The sequence below is a fragment of the Monodon monoceros genome, unplaced genomic scaffold, assembly GCF_005190385.1.
Source record: "Monodon monoceros isolate NGI ecotype Baffin Bay Population unplaced genomic scaffold, NGI_Narwhal_1 Super_Scaffold_9, whole genome shotgun sequence".
NCBI classification, from domain to species: domain Eukaryota; kingdom Metazoa; phylum Chordata; class Mammalia; order Artiodactyla; family Monodontidae; genus Monodon; species Monodon monoceros.
In genome coordinates, this window is record NW_021703786.1 from 53,599,468 (window position 1) to 53,619,364 (window position 19,897).

The 19,897-nt window shown below is 38.1% G+C and overlaps 1 protein-coding gene across 1 annotated transcript in view; it reads right to left on the reverse strand.

Moving 5' to 3' along the window:
- Window positions 1–6: 6 nt before the first annotated feature.
- Window positions 7–19,897, reverse strand: part of NLK (nemo like kinase) — a 145,041-nt gene continuing 125,150 nt past the window's right edge. The window contains exons 6-11 of the mRNA XM_029211273.1: window positions 17,673–17,882; window positions 14,431–14,532; window positions 8,831–8,917; window positions 3,507–3,705; window positions 2,494–2,587; window positions 7–446 (exon numbers count right to left, since the gene is read on the reverse strand). Of these exons, the coding sequence (XP_029067106.1) occupies window positions 392–446; window positions 2,494–2,587; window positions 3,507–3,705; window positions 8,831–8,917; window positions 14,431–14,532; window positions 17,673–17,882 (747 nt within the window). The 3' untranslated portion in view covers window positions 7–391. The remainder of the gene's footprint in view (window positions 447–2,493; window positions 2,588–3,506; window positions 3,706–8,830; window positions 8,918–14,430; window positions 14,533–17,672; window positions 17,883–19,897) is intronic.

A 19,897-nucleotide genomic window follows, 5' to 3' on the forward strand; every position in this document is an offset into this window, starting at 1 on the left:
TGTGTGTGTGTGTGTGTGTGTGTGTGTGTGTGAACAATCTCACTTCATTTTAAAAAAGAAAAACAAAACAAAACAAAAAACACAAAACCCCAAACTCCCAAATTTGGTTCAATTCTCTTTTGTTCTGAGGTGAGCCATAACAGCTGCACTAAATTCATAAAACATGTGCAACTCTGGGTAAAATATTTTTCTTCTAAAAGCACAACCACTTTACAAGATTAAAAGTCTAGTAACATTTCTAAATATTATTCATATCATACAAGTAGTGGTTGTTAATTTAAAACTTCATTAGTAAAATTACAGTACAAGCATGATTAACCTCCAGAATTGCAAATCCCAGACTCCAGTGGAAAGCTACATTACATCTTCAGTAGTACATTATCTTCCACCGTCACTCCCACACCAGAGGAGATGGGGGCATCTCAGACGGCTGAGCAACAGTGGAACTGGAAGAGAAGAGAGACACGGTGAACCGGTTGTAGCACCACAAAAGGCAACAGGGCAATTCACTGCTGCCTGTTTTCCCCCTTCCTTTAAATAAAAATTGTGAAGTCCACTCCTGGATTTTTTATTTGTTTCTTTTCACTTCTCTAAAGGTGCATTTGTTCCAAATTGTTCATGTAAGGATCCGTATCTATAGTGAGGTGATATGGTACAGTAGCTAATGAGTGGGCTTGAAAGCAACACATCATTTACTAGTTGTATGACACCGAGCAAATTCCTTCATCTTTCCTCTCCTGGAAAGGGATGCTATCCACCTCGTAGGATATTGTGATGAATAAATGAGATAATGTATGTTTTTCACAGTGCCTACTTCATAATATAAATGGTAGCTATTATAAATAATAATGCCTATAAATCAGTCGGGAAGATAACCTTAAAGGATACAGAATTATCCATTTAAAAGTAGCTTCTCAAAATAAGATGATTTTAAGTGGGGACCTATTTTGAATGAGCCTCACAGGCATTCTTTTATCAAGTTTTAATTGATAATCATTTAGCACTTGTTATCCACAGATCTGTTTTATCAGTTATTTCACATGTCTGTCTAATGTTGCCAAGATTATAGACTTGAGGGGGATGTGTGTCACTTTGCTTCCTGGGGGCCCAGTATAATGAATAACTTGCACCTGAAAGGTATTAAAACACCTAATTGACTCTTAGGGAAAAATATTAAAACAAAGTAATTTTAAACCACAGGGAAGTAAAAAGGCAACTTAATTCCTTCTTTCTACAGAAAAATACATGGAAGGAATGAAAGTCACCTGATTTTAAAAATTATAAACAAAAATTCTTGACCTTGGTTCAATGAATTCAATCAGCTTCAACACTATATCAAGGTCAATTAAAAGGAAAGTGAAGGGAGGGGAAAGACAAGCAAGGAGGAGAGGGAAAAAGGAAAGGCAGGAAGGCAGGAAGCGTGTGGCCTCTCAGATCAAAGCCTCCCTTCGTGCTGCTCTGCGATACCTGAGCCAGACCCTGTTCACCTTTTTCCTTTGCCACAGGCCCAATGATAATCTTTGTCAACAGAGGGCGCTGAAAGGGCATTGCAAGGCCTCTTTTTTTTTTTTTTTTGCCTCGGAAGGCCCAGCTTTGGTCTACCCAAACTTTCTGGCAAGTTTCTCTCCACCTAGCAGGCTCTTTGATGGATCAGCTCTGCTCACCCCTTTTGTAAAGTTTCTTCACCATCATGCTGTGTTCCTGTGGCTCCTCTCCAAAGAGGTCCAAATCTTATTAGCCTTGGGTAGAGGGGCTTCCTCTAAGTTCTCAACTTCTCCCTTGTTCACTCTCCCTCAGTCCAGAGGGAGTACTTGCTTTCCGCATTTGCTACTTCGGACTCTTCAGAATCCTCTTGCATGCCTTTTAGTAGTTAGCCATCTTTTCCTAGTTAATGCTTGTTATTAAATTTTCCCTGTTCATATTACTGGGTGTGGTTTCTTTCTCCTGACTGGACCTTGATTGATACAAGGAGTTAGGGAAAAAGAGATGGAGAAGGTAAGGACAAAGAGAGATCAAGAGAATGACGCTTTCTAGGTTCTGAAGGAGGTTTATAGCTCTATAACCAGTAAGACTATTGGTTTCTCTTTAAACAGGATACACCAGCAGTCCACCTATAAAACACAATTTTCTTGCTTGCGGTTATTATTAAGGTGGTGGGGATGGCAGTGGGAACTGAGAGGACCATGTGCAACTCCAGGACAGTGGCTGCCGCGCTGCTGGCAGAGGAAGATCCCCACGCACTTGACCAGGCAGAGTAATGGGCATCTGGGGAACTGCCAAGGCAGCCACAGTGAACTGGAGCTAGTGTAAGAACAAATGCTTCCATTTTTAACATGCTTTTGACTAAGCCAGAACTCACAACAGAAACTTTCTGTTGGACCTTTTATCTATGTTATCTAATCTAAATAAAACCAGAAATATGCTGAATGAGAAACTCACAATGGCATCCTTTTAATTCTAACAAGAAAGTCGGAATGACATCCATATAGTTACCTAATAAAGCTCTTAAAAGCAGCAGACTGAGGGTTGATGCAGAGAGGCACTCTGTTTCCTTTCTGCTGTTCCAAAATGAACTGATGAATAATTTCTGTGGAGAAAACAAAGATCATACAACCCACGCCAATTTGCAGGCCCGGGAGCAGTGGATTCTCAGGTTAACTCTAGTCAGCCTCTGAACGGCATTTCCTAGTGGTTTAGTTAAACACACATGTCATCTATCAGGCAGAATCCAGTGGAACTTTTCGGAAACCAAAATGACAGGTGCTGCTAAACGTAGGCAAACCCCCCCAAAGTGCCATTACGGGGGTTGGAAACCCCATGAGTGGAAGGTGTAAAATGGTCTATAAATTTAAGAGTGACTCCACTGGGTTGGCATTATAAATGAACTCTTCTAAATTGCTGGTAATTATTGCCTTTTTGAAAATCACTTAAAAAACCTCAGTTGGTATTTAGGTACATAGTTTCAGGCTGGTCACTTTGGGGACGACTCTCTTCTAAAATGTCCTGGAGCAGACACTTAGAACCACTCAGAATTCTGGATGTCTTCACCCGCCCCCCCAGTAGGAGATCGTGTCAGGAAATTTTATGAGCAGACTATCAGAAATCCCCTTCTTGTCATCATCCAAGGAATGATTCCCTCAGTGGATGTTTATCCTTTTAAAAACTTTGCATGTTACATAAAAAAGTCCAATATGTATCATTCCATGAAATCACACTGAGTGAATACATATTAAATATACTGAGTCACACTAAGTAAGCCAGCTTTGAAAACAAGAACAAAATGTTCATTCCTCTGCCGGACCTTCCCCTGGATATAAAATCAGTGTTTTTATAACACACACAGCTTTCTTGGCATATGTGCTCCGGACAAACAGCTGTATGCAAGTTTGTAAAACAAACATATAAAGGAGCTTTGATCTCCATCCAGAGCTCAGCTTTCCACAGCCACATAACAGAAAATGTTACCAGTCACCCCACCTGGCGGAGGGCCAAAAAAGCAAACTCACCTTTAACCTGTCGGACAGAACTGAGGTTCTTCTCAAAAGTGTCATCAAACTTGGGATTGGTGATGGGCTCAAAGTCACTGGTATAAACTCTTCCAGTAGAGGTGGAAAAGCAACATTTACACATACACGTGTGATATCGTAGTCGCCCTTCATCTAGGTAGGGGTGGGCTAAGGCATCCTTAGCGGATATTCTTTTGGACTGAAATCAAATTTAGAGACCAGCACATCAACACTGCAGATAAACATGACTGTCCACACAGGATCTTTCACGAGCCACAGTGACTGCTTTACACGGCTTATACTTAACTTATGGAACATCCTGTGTAAAGGGATAATTGCGGACGGTGAGGGTAAGACAGTAATTGCATTTGGAGGTGGGTAACATAGCAGTAGAGGGAGTATATGACGTAAGACAACAAACTACTGTGATAAACCACCATACGCCACCAGAAAGCACTTAGAAATGACCCTGCTAAGATCCTGAAAGTTCTTACCTTGAAATAGATACATGCAGGGTCAAAAATGACAAATATCATGACATTCAAATATGTAATGCTTTGGAAGGGATATATTTACATTTAAAATAACAGTTATATTTTCTAAATATGTCTCAGCATTTAGAAGAGATGTGATCATGGTGGCAATTTTACAAAGCTCCTTGAAACTTTTATCCTCTTGGATACCAAATCAACTTGGGCAAAAGCTTCTCTGAAGGCTGCTGGAGTAGGCATCAGCTCATGAATGGCCTGTATGCCATGTTCCGATATCCAGCCCAGGGTGAGGATCAGCAGCCTGGGGTTTTCTGGCTCTTCAGATCAGAGCACTTAATATACTAGTTTCAGGTTACATAAACCATAAACTTTTAAACTCATTTCTCCATGAAAAAAAGAAAAAAGCTGTCCCTCCTTTTAGCTCAGTGGGTATGTAAGTACTACTGAGGGAAGGTGGATTTTGATTTAAGGATGACTCAACAGTAGAGAGTAGAACACAAACTGACACTTTGCCCTGCGTATGATAGGATCCAGCACTTCACATAACACAACTAGAAAAAAGAAAACCATCTGCACTCAAACCAAAAATAACTGGATCACCGCAACTGGTTCCGGTCCCCCAAATAATAAAATGTTAAATATTTCCCATAAACCTGGATTCCCTAAAAACACTGTATCTCTGATTTTTTGCTATGCTAATGTTAAAAGGCATGTCATGACCTTTGGGGATATGATAATAACAAGAGAAAGCTGCTGTTTATCCACCATGAAGAGATGAATGTAAGCTTCACAATCCTGGTTTTGTTCCTTCTGCTACTTGTCATGTTTTGTATTTGGTGATGCAGCCCTTCTGAAGTCTGACTCACTAGCACACTTAGCAACTAAACTTTTCCTTTTCTTCCTAAATGAGTCCAACTATTCCCAGAGGTTCCACTGGGATCAAGGTCTAACACCCTGCCTGGGTCTGGGCCCCTCTCAGTCCTCAGCATCTCTGGCCAGTCTCACGTGTGGGACTGAGCTCTTTGGCTTTTGCCCACTAACTCTGGTTATTGGCCAAGTCTATTCTGTTTCTGACTGAGCATGGCTGGTCGTGTCCAAACTGGTGGCAGCAGTGATTGAATCTGGGGTTTAATTTTATCATATGACCATTAAGTCACTTCTGTCAGGTGGCAGATGTCAGAAATTGGGCCCCTGTCAGCTGCCACCAGCAGATGGAATCTGGCTTCACTGTTGGTCTTTTTTGTTCGTCTGGGAACTCTGATATTTCCTGAAATTTCAGATGCAAAGCTGAAGAGATTTTGGTGTTTTCCTAACTATGGATGGCACGCTCTGTGTTTGTATGTTCCTGGTGCACCAATATGGGGTCCTCTAAAGTGTCTTACCTAAGAGAAGCCTTTGAACAAAAAGTAAATCAAATCCCTAGCATGCAATGATCAACTTTCATTTCTCTAAACAAATTAAGGTCTCTTTGGCACTTCTGAAACAAGGCTAAAGAAAGGAGACTCGTTTTTTAAGGGGTATGAACACTGAAAAGAAAAACTGTCCTGTTAAATTGAGGGAAAAAAAACCCACAAAATTTCTCAGATTTAATAGTGATGTTCTTTTGAAGGAATTGATGGTGCATAATTATGTCCTCTATGTCTTAATCACATCTTGTTTAAGTAATCAACATTTGTAATAGATATGGACACTTCACTTGTTTATAACCTAGATTTTGTTACTTTATCAAAATTGGCTCTTCTAGTTCTGAATAAGTGATAAAATTTTCCATTTTACAAATATAAACGGATGTACTTCGTATACTTCTGAGGGGAGTTAATACATCATATTATGAGATCTCTTAAAATCAAATGGAGCAAACTCCTATTGCAACTGGCTTTTAGAAACAGTATCAACACATTAAAGACATATAAAAAGCAATGGAAAGATGTAAAAACATTCTTCTTCCGTATGAATAAAATATTTTGGCTCTTTAGAAATTTTTGCTTGCTCAAGTTATAACTCAAAGATTAAAAAAAGCTTTAATTGGGAGTTAAAATAATACTATTACTTGATTATTAGATTACAAAGTAGGCAAAATATTTCTCTTAAACAACTTAGAAGTTTTAATATCCGGTATATAATTGTATAAGATAATTGTATACAAGATGACTCTTTGGACAAATCAGTCTGAGTTAACAGTTATAAAAATTTAAAAACACCTGTACAAATAATGCTAATACAGTATTCTCATTTATATAAGTTTTAGGTTTGTTTTCTCATAAAAAGCCTAATCATTTTGAATTTGACTTTTTTTCCTACTGGTTTTGCTGGTCAGATAAACTAATATTACTCTGTCTAAGATTATGGAATTACAAATTATGTGTTAAACTAAATGAGATGAATCATAATAGGTAATGTGTTTCTAAAAAGAAATTAGTTTTTTGTATACTACGAATCATAAAGACTTAATGAGTCAACTAAAATTTCAATCTCCTAATTCTTAATTAACATTAAGACCTTACTAACATTAATTTGAGTTAATAAATGGTCTCTGGATACATGGACAACATAATTTTAATATACCTAGGCTCTTCATTAATACAGTATTGAGTAGCCATCAATAAACAGTTAAAAAAGATGTGCAAATACCTTTGGGTTAAAGTACATATGTATTGTTTTAAAGAACGTAAAAGAATGGGTGATGATAGGAAGACGTGTATGCAAGATAACAGTGTTTTTTTGTTTGTCGAGAAAAAAGTAAATAATTGTCTAAATTCCTAATAATTATTGTTATGCTTTAAAAATATTGCTTGTAACTGTTTACTGCCTTTACATAAATTACGATGTCTGGAGATTTGTTTAATGTCATCACTATTTTGAGGTAATAAAACCCTCATTTCTTAATGTATCACTAACCCTCAAATTTAACAGGTTAAAACCAGAATGAAACATTCTTTAAAAATGGTATCTAAGGCTTCCCTGGTGGCGCAGTGGTTGAGAGTCCGCCTGCCGATGCAGGGGACACGGGTTTGTGCCCCGGTCCGGGAAGATCCCACATGCCGCGGAGCGGCTGGGCCCGTGAGCTATGGCCGCTGAGCCTGCGCGTCCGGAGCCTGTGCTCCGCAACGGGAGAGGCCACAACAGTGAGAGGCCCGCGTACCACCAAAAAAAAAAAAAAAGGTATCTATTTCTAAATGAACCCTCAGAACTAGAAAAAGAATCCTTAATATCAATCATAAACTAAATTCAGTAAGCATATGTCAGAAAAAAATTCCAGATAAATCACATCTCCTTCTTATAGATAAATCTAATTTGTAACTATGACCACACCAAAGGTTTCATTTAATTAGGTGTGACAATCCCACTGTTAAGGAATAAGGACTACATTTCACATGTAGAACTGATGTCTAAAAGGCCTCCCAGGAAATATGCGTGGTATCCGCCGTACAGTTCAGGAAATTCCAGCCTTAAGAGTTCCAGCCATGAGCTCCTGGCAGGTCAGGATCATAAATAAACATGGGATCTCAGAGAAAGAGGATACCCAACAGCTGTAAGTACTGCGGGAAAAACCTGGTACAGGTGAATTACACAGTTCCTCGTTTTTAATCTAAGTGGAACTAATAAAGAAAATAACATATTTCTGACACAGAAAAGTAAATTTAACCTCAGGGACTTTAGAAAATCCTCAATGGGCAGACAGAAATTACCCCTGAAACCTGAAGTTCACGTGCCTCTAGTTTTGTTAACCATACAAAAGGTCTCTATGTATTAATCAACATCTCCTGTTAGCTACGCAGATAAACTTGTGAAATAAAATATCAAACTAATGACACTAAACCACTAGCTCGTTCAGCAAATTATGTGGCTGAAACTGTCTTTAGTGGCAGGAACTTGACCACAAGGAGAGACTGTGGGAACAAGAACTGCCACTTTGTCTTGCTTCCCGTATCACTAAGTACCTCACATGCCAAAGTAAACAAACAAAAGGAAAAAACACCAACCAAACAAAAAATCCACTTTGCACCCTGAGATGTAATAAAAATGATCACTCTGATTGGTTCTGGTCCCCCAAATAACAGAACCCTGTTTCCCACAAACCTGGACTTCCTAACAAAACATTTTTATCCCTAATCTTTGTTATGCTGACATCTGAAGATAGTTCTGACTTCTGTGGATTTATTTAATCATGTGAGAAAGTTGCTGTCTTCTCATCATGAACAAACCAATGTAAACTTAACTGGTAATTTTGTGGGTATTTTTCCCCTTTAAATACCTGTTGTATTTTGTATTTGGTGACTTCCATGTACTCTCGGCAAGTAAAATTTTCTTTCCTAAATGCTTCCGTTTTTTAGTCTTCTTTGACAACAGTTATTGGCACAGATGCAAATAATGAATATTCTTTGGACAAACGAATAAACGAAGAGCTGAACTTTGCCCCAGAAGAGTCAAGTCTAGAAATGGCATTTGGAAAAGCCACCATTTCAACAACCCAGAGTAAATATTTCCTTACGCAATACAATGGGCAGATTTTTTTCAAATAATGTTAAAAAATTTTTTTTTCCTAATTCAAATTGGTGTCAAACTCCTTTTACAAATATTGAGATAAATAAGGATGGTACCGTTCCTTATCTCTCTTCACCTAGACTCTTATGCGTTAATACTCAAACTTCTGTGTGATGGGTGAGCATGATACACATGGAACTGGGGGCTGAAGTTTATCTTTTAAAAAGTCATTATTCATTAAAAAAAAAAGTCATTATTTACATTGCCCATCTATTCAAAGCCAGGATGTTTTTCTTAGAACACATATTTTTAATTCATTAAAAAAATATAAAAACAAACACTACTTACTGGATCAAAGACCAACATCCTGCAAAGGAGATGAACAGCTTCATGTGTAGCCTGGCTAGACAGGGTATAAAGTACAGGAAGAGATGGCTGTGAAAAAATAAAGAATTCAAATATGCAAGTGAGTGTTTGTGTAAGTAGATATGGAATACAGCCAATTTATGACAAGGTAAGTACCCAGCTCAAAAGGTGTGTGCACATGAGTCTCAACTCAAAGGAAATGAGTATTCCCCTCATGAACCAGTCTTCAAAAGCAACAACTGTCACTGACTTTCAGTGGCATATTTCATATTGCACGATTACCCATTGTAGGTCAGAGCACAGAAGAGCCTATGAAAAATGAAAGCTAATCCTGAAAATACGGAGCTCCTGTTAGCCTGATATCATACACGCTTTGGCAGGAAGGGAAGACCAAACACGCCCAAGGATGGGAGAAAAGAAGATTTAAAACCTTAGCTACATGCAAGTAAACTGCGCAAAGTAGGCATGTGAACTATGTCTTACGGCAACATTACCTTGCTAAAACACTAAAGGAGCCTTAGGACACTCGGGAATTTACAGAATCTTCTAAGAAAGGGTGACACCACTTTAGCACTGATTACTCACTCAATAACTGTCTTTTTAAAGTGGCAGGTATATCCACATGCCTATATCTAACCCTCTTGCACTGAGGCAGGGAGATGACTCTAATGACCTGAGAAGCCACAGAGCTTATAAAGCTTTTATTTCGCTGCTTGGAGGGTCAGGGGATGGAGCAGGTGAATGGCATCACTGCACTGTCTCTCACGCAAGTAACACTAAAAGGTCTCCTTATATCTCAATCACGGGCCTAGAATCCTACTATGATAACCACTAACATCAAGTATTTTACATATCTGCCTCCTTCCCTCAGTTAAGCCGTAGAGGAAAATTCTACAAGAACAACAAGACACCTCAGAATCATCAGGAGGTAATTATTCACCATACAGATGTTTTCTTCAGGATCAAGAGTAACAGGAGATGAGATGGGGGTTCTAGTTTACTAACTAATTAGATAAACCAACATCCTGAATCTCAGTATCCTTAAGTATAAAATGAGGAGGTTGGACTAAATGATCACTGAAGTTTACTTTAGTTCTAAAATTGCATGACACTTGATAGGATTACTATAGGTAAAAAGCATTATGTGCACAGAACCCATATATAGTTGGCATTTAAATATTTGTAGATGGGAATTTCCTGGCGGTCCAGTGGTTAGGATTCCGCACTTCCACTGCAGGGGGCACAGGTTCGATCCCTGGTTGGGGAATTAAGATCCCGTGTGCTGTGGGGTGCGACCAAAAAAAAATCCCCTAAAACCCATATATATATATTTGTAGACCAATTTACTACTCCTTGATGCATTTACATGTTTTCCTGCTAAAAATATGTACATCTATGACAGCTCTGAAATTATTTGTATTAGTCAAGATAAAGGAGGGGGGGATTGTGGAGAGCGTGGGGAGAGGTTTTAACTTACAATTTACATATATTTTCCATAAGAACTTTTTTATTGTGTAAAATGAAGTAATTTGATATTCTTAAAAGATTCCGATTCTTGGTTTGACTGTGAATAGCTGTGCTTTTTTTCACTGGCTTGTGCAGGATGGCAGCCAAATTCCAGTCAGTTTTTACTGACCAAAATGTCTCTCCATAAGCAATTCTTTTCTTTCCACTCTCAAAGTGAATCTACCCCTCATCCCATTTTTGTGGTGCAGGCAGGTTATAGGGAAGGGAACACTGGAATGAGTACTAGAAGACGCGGCTTCAAATTCTAACTCTGCCATCACTAGACTCAGATAAGTCCCTTGAACCTTGGCTTTCTCATCCATTAGACTGCACAAGTACAGACCTGCTTACCTACCACCACCACTGCTGATCATCTAACATCCACCAAGTGCCAGACCCTGAGCTAGGTGCTGGGACAACAAAGATGAATAACACCTCTCTGTGGGCAAGGAAAACACATAAACAGTTCCAGAGGCCACTGAATAGAGGATATAAGACAAATTAGAAGGCAAAATTTACGACTCAAGGACAATTGGGTATGGGGTGGGGAGCTTGTGAAAATCAAGAGTGGATGTTTAAGGCTACCTGAACTTTTTAAAATCCACCCCCCCAATGTTATCTTTCTTTACAGAAGTATACCCCAAGAAATACACTAAAAATAGGCCTAAGTTTCATTTCAGCCTAAACAGTCATCTGATATGCTTTCTCCTTTCCTGTGTTTATATTATATATGCGAGTTAAAAAGAGGGACAGAGAAAAAGAGTCAGTTCAGTCATGCCAGTACCTCTCTAGAATGACACCTGTTAATAATTTAGCATTGGCTCCACAGGAAAGATGCAATACTAGAAATGCTGCATTTCTAATTCCATTTTCTTCCCCTCTAATTTACCAGTCATTATGCCCGGGCAAGAGGCCCTAGACGGTATATGCCACAGTCATCGTGAGCCAACTGCAGGGTGTGGTCACCCCGGCAGCACCGGCCAGGCTGCACAGGGCCTGTTAGATATTTGCTGACAGTCTTCACCCGGCAGCAGAGAAGCTGAGCTCCTCAGGCAGCAGCGTTGAGTGGCACCATGCACGGTGCACTCTAGTAAGCATTCTTGGGATTATATAAAAGAAACCCCCAATTGAAACATAAGAAGTTTGAATTGAATGAACTCTCTACCATACTCTGAGTCTCTTAACTGTAAGATAAGGTCCCTGTCAGGGGACAGGACCATTTCCGCCTCAGTGAAAATATTTTACCTATTTCTGACACAATTAGCTGAGAACAATCTGAGGAATGATGAAGATCTAAACCTTATAAGAGATGAACAAAGGGACTAAGGGCTGATAAGAGACTTTTCAATCCTACCAAAACGGCGGTGCCTCAACAAGTATCTGCCCTTAATAGATCCCTGGGCCATGGCAGCTAAGATTTTGAGTTGTGGAAAAGAGACAGTAAATTAAAAATGCCATATAGTGTTCTTGTCTGCCCCCCGTTTCCTGACTTTAAGGGAACCACTCCCTTTTTCACTCTCAAATCAAGTGGTTTGGCTGGGCTTGATTTCAATCTCTGAACTCCAAGGATGGGCACCTGACCCAGGCCTGGCCAATCATATGGTATATTCCCCTGAGCACCACGACTGGTTCCAGGATGGGCACACAGTTAATACAGGTCAGGAACATACAATGGAATGGATAAGCTAACACACACCTCCAATCCTTTTATCCCTATCTACCTTTATTAACTGGGATAGAAAAGACCCATTTTTTTTTTTAGCTTCTCTTGCCATCTCGGAGGCCACATATCACATAGTTCTGAACAATGACATATAAGCAAAGGTTTGCTAGGCAGGCTTCTGGGAAAACTTTTGCTTTCCTGATAAAAGGAACAGACAGTGCTAGTGCCCCCTTTTTCCTCCATTTTTTCCCTTTGAATATGGATGATTTCTGGACAAGCTACAGTCATTTTGTGACCATGAGGCAATAGGCAAGAGACTATGAAGTCAATATTCTAAAGATGGCAAAAGCAGAGAGAAAGAAAAAAATTAAATCCTCTATGACATAATTGAGCTGCTATGCCATCACCAGACTGCCTACCTCTGGGACTTCATGATATGAGGAAAAAAACTTCTATTTCTTTAAACCACTGTAAGCAAGGTTTTCTATTACTCATAACCAAATACATTCCTAATGGAATCAGAGACCTTCCAAATATTTTTATGGATCTATTTGGGAAAGCTCTTTCCTGATGATTGATATGCTAATAGAACGCAGGGCTAGACTACTGGTTCCATTTTTGCAAACACATGGGGGAAAGCCTGTCTGAAAATGAAGCCACCACACAGGAAAACAGAACAGAAGAGTCAGATTCCTGGCATGAAATATCACTTGACTACCTGAATCCAGCAGAGCCTGAAGTCAGTGGTAGCTCAAGACTTTTCAGTTATATGAGCCAGTAAGTTCCCTTTTTTGCTTAAGTTAGTTTTAACTGTCTCAGTGGAAAGAGTCCTGACTGATGCCACATGCAAGTATGTATATTAATAAACCAACACAAGTATATTAATTTGAGGCAGTAATCTGTGACTTTAAGAAGATAGCCAATAAGTTTCTCCTGTATATGTATATTTTTTAAAAAGTCCCAACAAATAATAGTACATATTTCTGTTTGTACAAATTATGTAAATAAATGCATAGAAAAATATGTCTGGAAAGATACTCTAAAATTAATCCAGAAGAGACTAGGATGGCGTGGGGGTAGCTCTGGATGGCTAACTGTCTGTAAAATTTTTATTTTACATGCACTCACGTATTACTTGCATATATACAACAACATTTTTAAAAATTGCTTTGAAGGTATATGCGCCAGGTATTGATAAATTAGTTTAATATTCCTGATACTGGCCAGTAAACTGAACATAACAGATCTTGTTAGTTCTTTCTATTTATATAGAACCTTCCTCTAGGTTAAGACTTACTGTGCTCTTCTAAGGGAGTTAGGGCCCAAATGATTCTATACTTCTAAACTAAATGCAACAGAAGGATGTAACCAGCAGGGGGCTATTTAAAATACCAGCACCTACATCTCTAGTAGTAAATCTACATTTACTAGTTCAGGCTGGTTTTAGAAGATAACACACTTTACCCATTGCCCTTTTTGCCTGTCAAAATGGAAGCTCTGGAGTCACTAGAATCACAGAGAGGGAACCACAAGGGAAAGGTAAGGCCTTGACCAAATGTCTGGCAGGTAATTGAGAGGACTGTCAAACTCAGTCTGTCATTTGGTCTATCAATTAGATCAACCAGATCTTCTAATGATCAATCAGATCATCTAAATGCCCAGTTTAAAAGAAAGCAAGGCAAAGCCCAGGAAAATTAGTTGCCGAGTCTTCCTGTTCAAGCCTTCTCTCTTCTGTTTCGGTTTGTTGTTCCTAGGAAAAGTATTCCCCTTACTCACTCTTCACATCATTAAGCTGTTTTGTCCAAAGGAGATTAGGAAAGTGCTTCTAAAAAATGCTGCTAAATCGACAGGGTGGAGATAATAACCATCTTGTCTTTCTCAGCAGTGACTTGGCTGGTTGCAAGTAATATTGATCAGTGCAAATCTGGCAATCTCTCTTCATACTTCTTTTCTAACAACATTCACATCTGATTCTGTGTTAGTGGCAAGAGTGCAATAGAAACAGCTTCACATTCCTGGCTGGAATAAGAGATACCAGGTACTTTGGCTCAGTATGTGGAAAGTATATCTTGAGTATACATGCACTAGGTTATGGTACTGAGGTCAAAGCTCCACCCCCAGTAACTTTTCCCGGACACATCAAAAGCCAGGAGACAAAAGCCAGGGGTCATTTATTAGCAAAGGTGCTACAAAAATATTTACTTTTTCCTATAGCATTGGAAATTACTATACTATATTCTATTGGGTTTGACAAATACTTTAACATTTTCTTACTTATGGCCATGACATAAAAAAACTAATAAAACCTACAAATAATGCTTTTGTTTAAAAATCCTCATTTCATTATTCTGTTGGAAGAAAACTCTGCCCAAACAGATGGTTACCAAATACAGAGCCCTTCTTCTCCTCTTACCTGTTTATGAGGACCCCTGAGTATGTGTGCCTTAGCACCTTCACAAGCTGTCCTCATTGCTTCCAGTGATGGTGTGCCCAAGAGATCTGTGATCAAATCCAACTATGAGGAAACATGAAGTACAGATGGACAGTAAGCTCACGGAAACAACATTTCATTACTCTTAAATCACAGCGTTAGAGATGAGGACCAAATTTGGGGGAAAAAAATATTAAGGCAACTTCCAGATTAACTGGTAGGAGCCTCTACTTTCGCTTTCTGGCCTTTTTAAAAACAAACAAACAAACAAACAGATAAATGTTTATTAGGAATCTGTAAGATACAAATAGAGAAAATAGTTTTGGCAAGCATGGCATTCTAAGGCTATAGTAATTTAGGGTCTGCATCTGCCTGCCCCATGTCTTGATACTGCAGCCTCTATGATCCTTGTAGAAACAAACTGCACTCTCAGTGACGGCTAATGACTATTGTGTTCAAACAGTTAATCAATGGATTCTGATGCTTCAAACGGATTCAGGCTCATGGAGGAGCTAATCCAAACCAGGCAGCTGTGATTTGGTAAATACTCAGAACATTCACACCTGAAATAAAAGCTAAGTTTGGGCCAGTGCAGACCCTTTACATTCTGGTTATGCTAGAAATCTATTATATTGGCGAAAAACCGTGTGATTTAGAAAACTGACACCGCATAAGGCCACACCTAATTAGCTGTGCACAATAAAGGAGAGCAATAAAAATGGTCTTCTCACAACCAAGTCTTTGTAGGTAGCAAACTACCTTAACAATTTTCTTTAGTGCTATGATTGTTCTAATTTCATAACCCAATTAGCAATAACATTTCATTCTAATTCCTCCAGGATGGAAAATTCTTATCCAGTGAATACTTATTTTCCTGGTTCTGGGGTTGCCAAATACAAAGCACTATTTTCTGCACTTAACTAAGCTATGGGTAGCCATCAGTATCACTGCCCTCCAGGATAATAGAGATTCTCAAGTAGCTTGTTTTGCACAGAATAAAAGATCTCTATATAAAAGCTCTTTGGGAAAAGTGTGTTGGCGATACTTTTGGACCTCTAACAACTACACTAAAGGCCGAAGGAAATGACTGGCTCATGAAAACAAATGGAAATATTGAGAAAGTTGTCTAAAATGTATGTGTCAGACCTATGGATGAGAAACATTTTTATGAAGTCTGCTGGTACTACAGTACATAGGGTATTTATTTCTCGAAGATAAAGGAGAAAATGCTACAGAAAGTATCTACTTCCATTTAGAAGTTAGACTCTTTTTTCACTTTAGATCTTGATTTCTCACTCCAAAATACACTGATGACTGACAGATGTGAAGGAGACTTCAGTGGCTACATGAGACTGGCAAACTCAAGACCTATGTTATCTCTCTAGAAAATGAGATATTTGAATCCCGTTCCAGTTGCTTCACACTTTCCTTTGTACATTCTTTTCAGCAGCAACCCAAGATCCTTGTTCAATATATAGTATTTGAACATCTTAATTTTTACTTAAGCTTTTCTGTATGGCAGCTTATGTCCAGATATGACATATCATCTTACAGGTAAGTCTGTTAAACTCTACCTTCTAAAGAAATTGAATAGTAAAGTGAATATTATCAATAGTATCCAACATTAGATTATATATGATAATTTTTTATCACCAGGATCAATTTTAAAAGATGTAAACTTAAACAAAAAGACTGAATGTATAGCAGAGAAATAGATTTAAATGTTGATCAGAGCATATATAGTTTCTAATGTATCAGTTAACAATTCTTGGTAGATAGAGCATAAAGGAAATGATTTCATTTTTGGTCAGGTGCGTGAATTATTTACAAAGATACACAATAGTTAGGGTGATCTTTTAAAATGTGATCAATCAAAATCTTAACACTCCCTTGCTCAAAACCCTTGCTCAAAAACAGAGAGCTTTCCATCACACTTTGGATAGAATAAAATCCAAAGTCCTTATCAGGTCTCCATGGTCAGGCTCTTTCTCTCTGACCTCATCTCTTACATACTCTTCCTTAATCAAACCATGCCTCCAACACGCCACACTTGTTCCTGCCTCAAAGGGCTTTGTTATGCTGGTTGTCCCTTTTGTCCCAGGTACGCCTCACCTCCGTCCAGGCACCTTCTGGTTGTCCCTTTTCCTGATATCTTCCCGGTATCTTGCTCCCTCATTTCACTTGGGTCACTCCTCAAATGTTATCCCTTCGAAGAGTCCTTTAGCACTGCTCTGCTCCATCATCATTCTCTATCCCTAACCTGGTTTAATTTTTTTCTTCATAGAATTTATCATTACTTGGGATTATATTTATTGGTATACTTATTTTCTATCTCATGTGAAAGTTTCACAAAGCTTTGTCTTATTTATGGCTGTATCCCTCACACCCTGGCACACCACCACCACGACCATCATACCTGCTAAGGTTTACTAAGTGCTTACTAGACCCCAGGCCTTACCTTCAGCTTTACTACTTCATTTAATCTGCACAACAATCCTCAGGAACAGTTTAACTTGCCCAAGATTTGACAGATAGCAAATGGCGGAGCTAGGATTTGAACCCACCAATTTGATTCTACGGCCTGACTCATCATTGTTATGTTATTCTCACGCAAACAATACTGTTAAAATTTATGAATAAAAAATACTTAGGAATTACCCCAAAGAAAATATGGGTAGTAATGAATTAGCTATAAAGACGGACAGTTAAAGTATAATATCAGGAATGGTTTCCTGAAGCTACAGTTTAATCAGCTCCTGATGTTCTCTGCCACATTTAAATATTTTAGCTCAATAAAGGTTAGAAAGGGTTTCTAAATGTTCATATTTAAAGAAGTCAACACTTAAAATTTATATTCTAAGCACAAAGTGTAAGTACATTAAGTCAGCCCAATACATTTTCATGTCCGATCCATTCAGTTAGAAAGAACAGAGGCCCTCTAACCACTGAAGATTACACCTGCGCAAACTGTTACATCTGAGTCTGCTGCCATGCATCAGTGCGTGTAATAAAGTCAACATTCCCTCTAATAGGCTCGTAAGTTGCAAAATCAATATCTCTGTAATCTTCAACTTCATAACTTTCTGCATTTTAAGTGAACTTGAATTTGCTAAAAGCAATTTAGACAGTACAATGAATAAGCCCAAGACGTGTGTGCAAGATGGTTTTTCCTTTAAATCTGTAACAGAATTGAAAAGCTCCTAAAGCCTAAAGTGAAATCATACCTGCTGAATGGGACTCTGTGCCTGAAACAGTATTCTTCGTCCTAGTAGTTCTGCAAAGATACATCCGACAGACCAGATGTCAATAGCATTGCTGTAATGACGGCTGCCCATCAGGATTTCCGGAGCCCGATAATACTGAGTAACAACTTCCTGAGTCATGTGACGGGATTCATCTAATTCTTCCACTCTGGCCAATCCAAAATCACAAATCTAAATAGAAAAGATTATCAAAATATTGTCAAACAAATATATTTACAAGTTTAAAAGTAAAACAAAATAACAAAAAACTAAAATCTTGATAGACCTCTGAACTTTGAAAAGTTTTCAATGATATAGGCAGAGTATATTTGTGTCAACATAATTTGATCTTATTTGGATGAAAGGGAAGAAAAGTCTCAAACTTCCATATTTCTATATAAAATGATGTATTATAAAGATATGCTTTTCATTTTTCATCTGTTTTCAAATGTAACTAACTAAACAAACAAAAAGCAGCTGAATGCATACTTCTAGGTTTAATGAACAAATCAAGCTAATTTATTTTCAAGGCTGGCTTATGGAGGAAGATATTACAAGGAAAATCTTGAAGACCTCCTGAGCTAACTATGTTCACTATCTTTTGTTTGTTTGTTTTTGGCCGCACCACATGGCTTGCAGGATCTTGGCTCCCCCGACCAGAGATGGAACCTGGGGCCCCGGCAGTGAAAGCGCCAAGTCCTAACCACTAGGCTGGAGGAAATTCCCATATGTTCACTATCTCAATGGAATATATATAGTAAAATTTCTTTAAAGCTATGGGTTTCAAACGGAGTCCTGCTGAATCCAGTTCTGAGGAGGTACTTCAGGAATTCCGTAAACATTTTACCTAAACTTCACATGTATCTATTTAAAATATACACTCAAATGTGTGAATATGTCAAAATGTAGCACACTGTAGAATAACAATGCTAACAGGTTCCTTCATTTCTTCACACCATTAACATTTAATTGAGTGCCTGTTATATTTTAGACAGTATGCTAGAACTTGGAGACATAATGGTAAATGAGAAAGACTGATTAATTTACATGCAGACCTAGGAATAAATCTTTTCTTGCTCTTTCTGTTTAAGTGAAAAGTATTTGGAGGTTGCAAGGTGAGCTGTTAGTAAATAGCAGCAGTGCCACCACCAGCAACTTCTGCTTATTTTCAGGAATTAAGATTTTCTTGATACTGGGCAACCAAAACAAAAACTGGGAGCACTGAGGATGAGATAAAAGAGGAATGACCATCTAAGCTCCAGTGTTCTCACTGATTAACTCTGAGTCAATATTATAAGGGACAAAAAGAACACTTTTTATCTGTCTTCTAAGTTGAGGTCCCAGCATAATATTTCATTTGAAAAAAGGGTCTGGAAGCTTAAAAAAACTTGAAAACCACTGCTTTAAAGAAAACAAATTTTACCCCTAATTTTTGGCAATCCTCTCTTTTTATCTTGAATGTACTATGCCTGGTCACATCAAATGAATTCATGTTTGTATGTGGGGATGAAGAAGTATAACATCTTTAAAACTTAAAAATGAAAGTACATTTCCAGATCACACAGGAAAAACTACACCAAAAAGGAAGAAAGGCATATGTTGTTTCTCAAATCCTCCCAAAGGCCAGTGTTCAAATAACACATAATGTTTAAACGCTCTATTACTTGGCCAAAAAATTTTAGGATATCTTTTAAAACAAAATAAAACTAAAGGAAAGGACTTAAATCCACTTTAATTTTCTTGTATTTATACTAAAAAGAAAAAAAAAAACAACCAACCACCTACCCAGCAGAAAATGTTTTCTCTTATAAAACAGATCTGGAATCATTTTTGGCAATTTATCTGGAAGACAGGCTAAATTCAAAGTAAGAAGCTTATATGGTCAGATAACCAAAAAGATATTCGATTTCCAGCAAAATTATCTGTTTTGTGCCTAATAGTAAACAAAATATATTCACAATCTGAAAGGGCGTTAATTTTTAAAAAATGTTTTATCATAATTATTTTCTATGCATTTTTACGTCTGAGAAGAGAGAATTGGCATCAGTAGACTGGCACTCTACTCTGGCTTTTAAAAGTAGGCTGCTAAGACAAGTTAAAGGAACAGAGCAAAATTTCAATTTGTTCTCATCTGTATGTTGTTTATTCATAAATGACATTTTTTTTTTACTCATTCATGTAGCCAGAGGTTACAATACCATAACGAT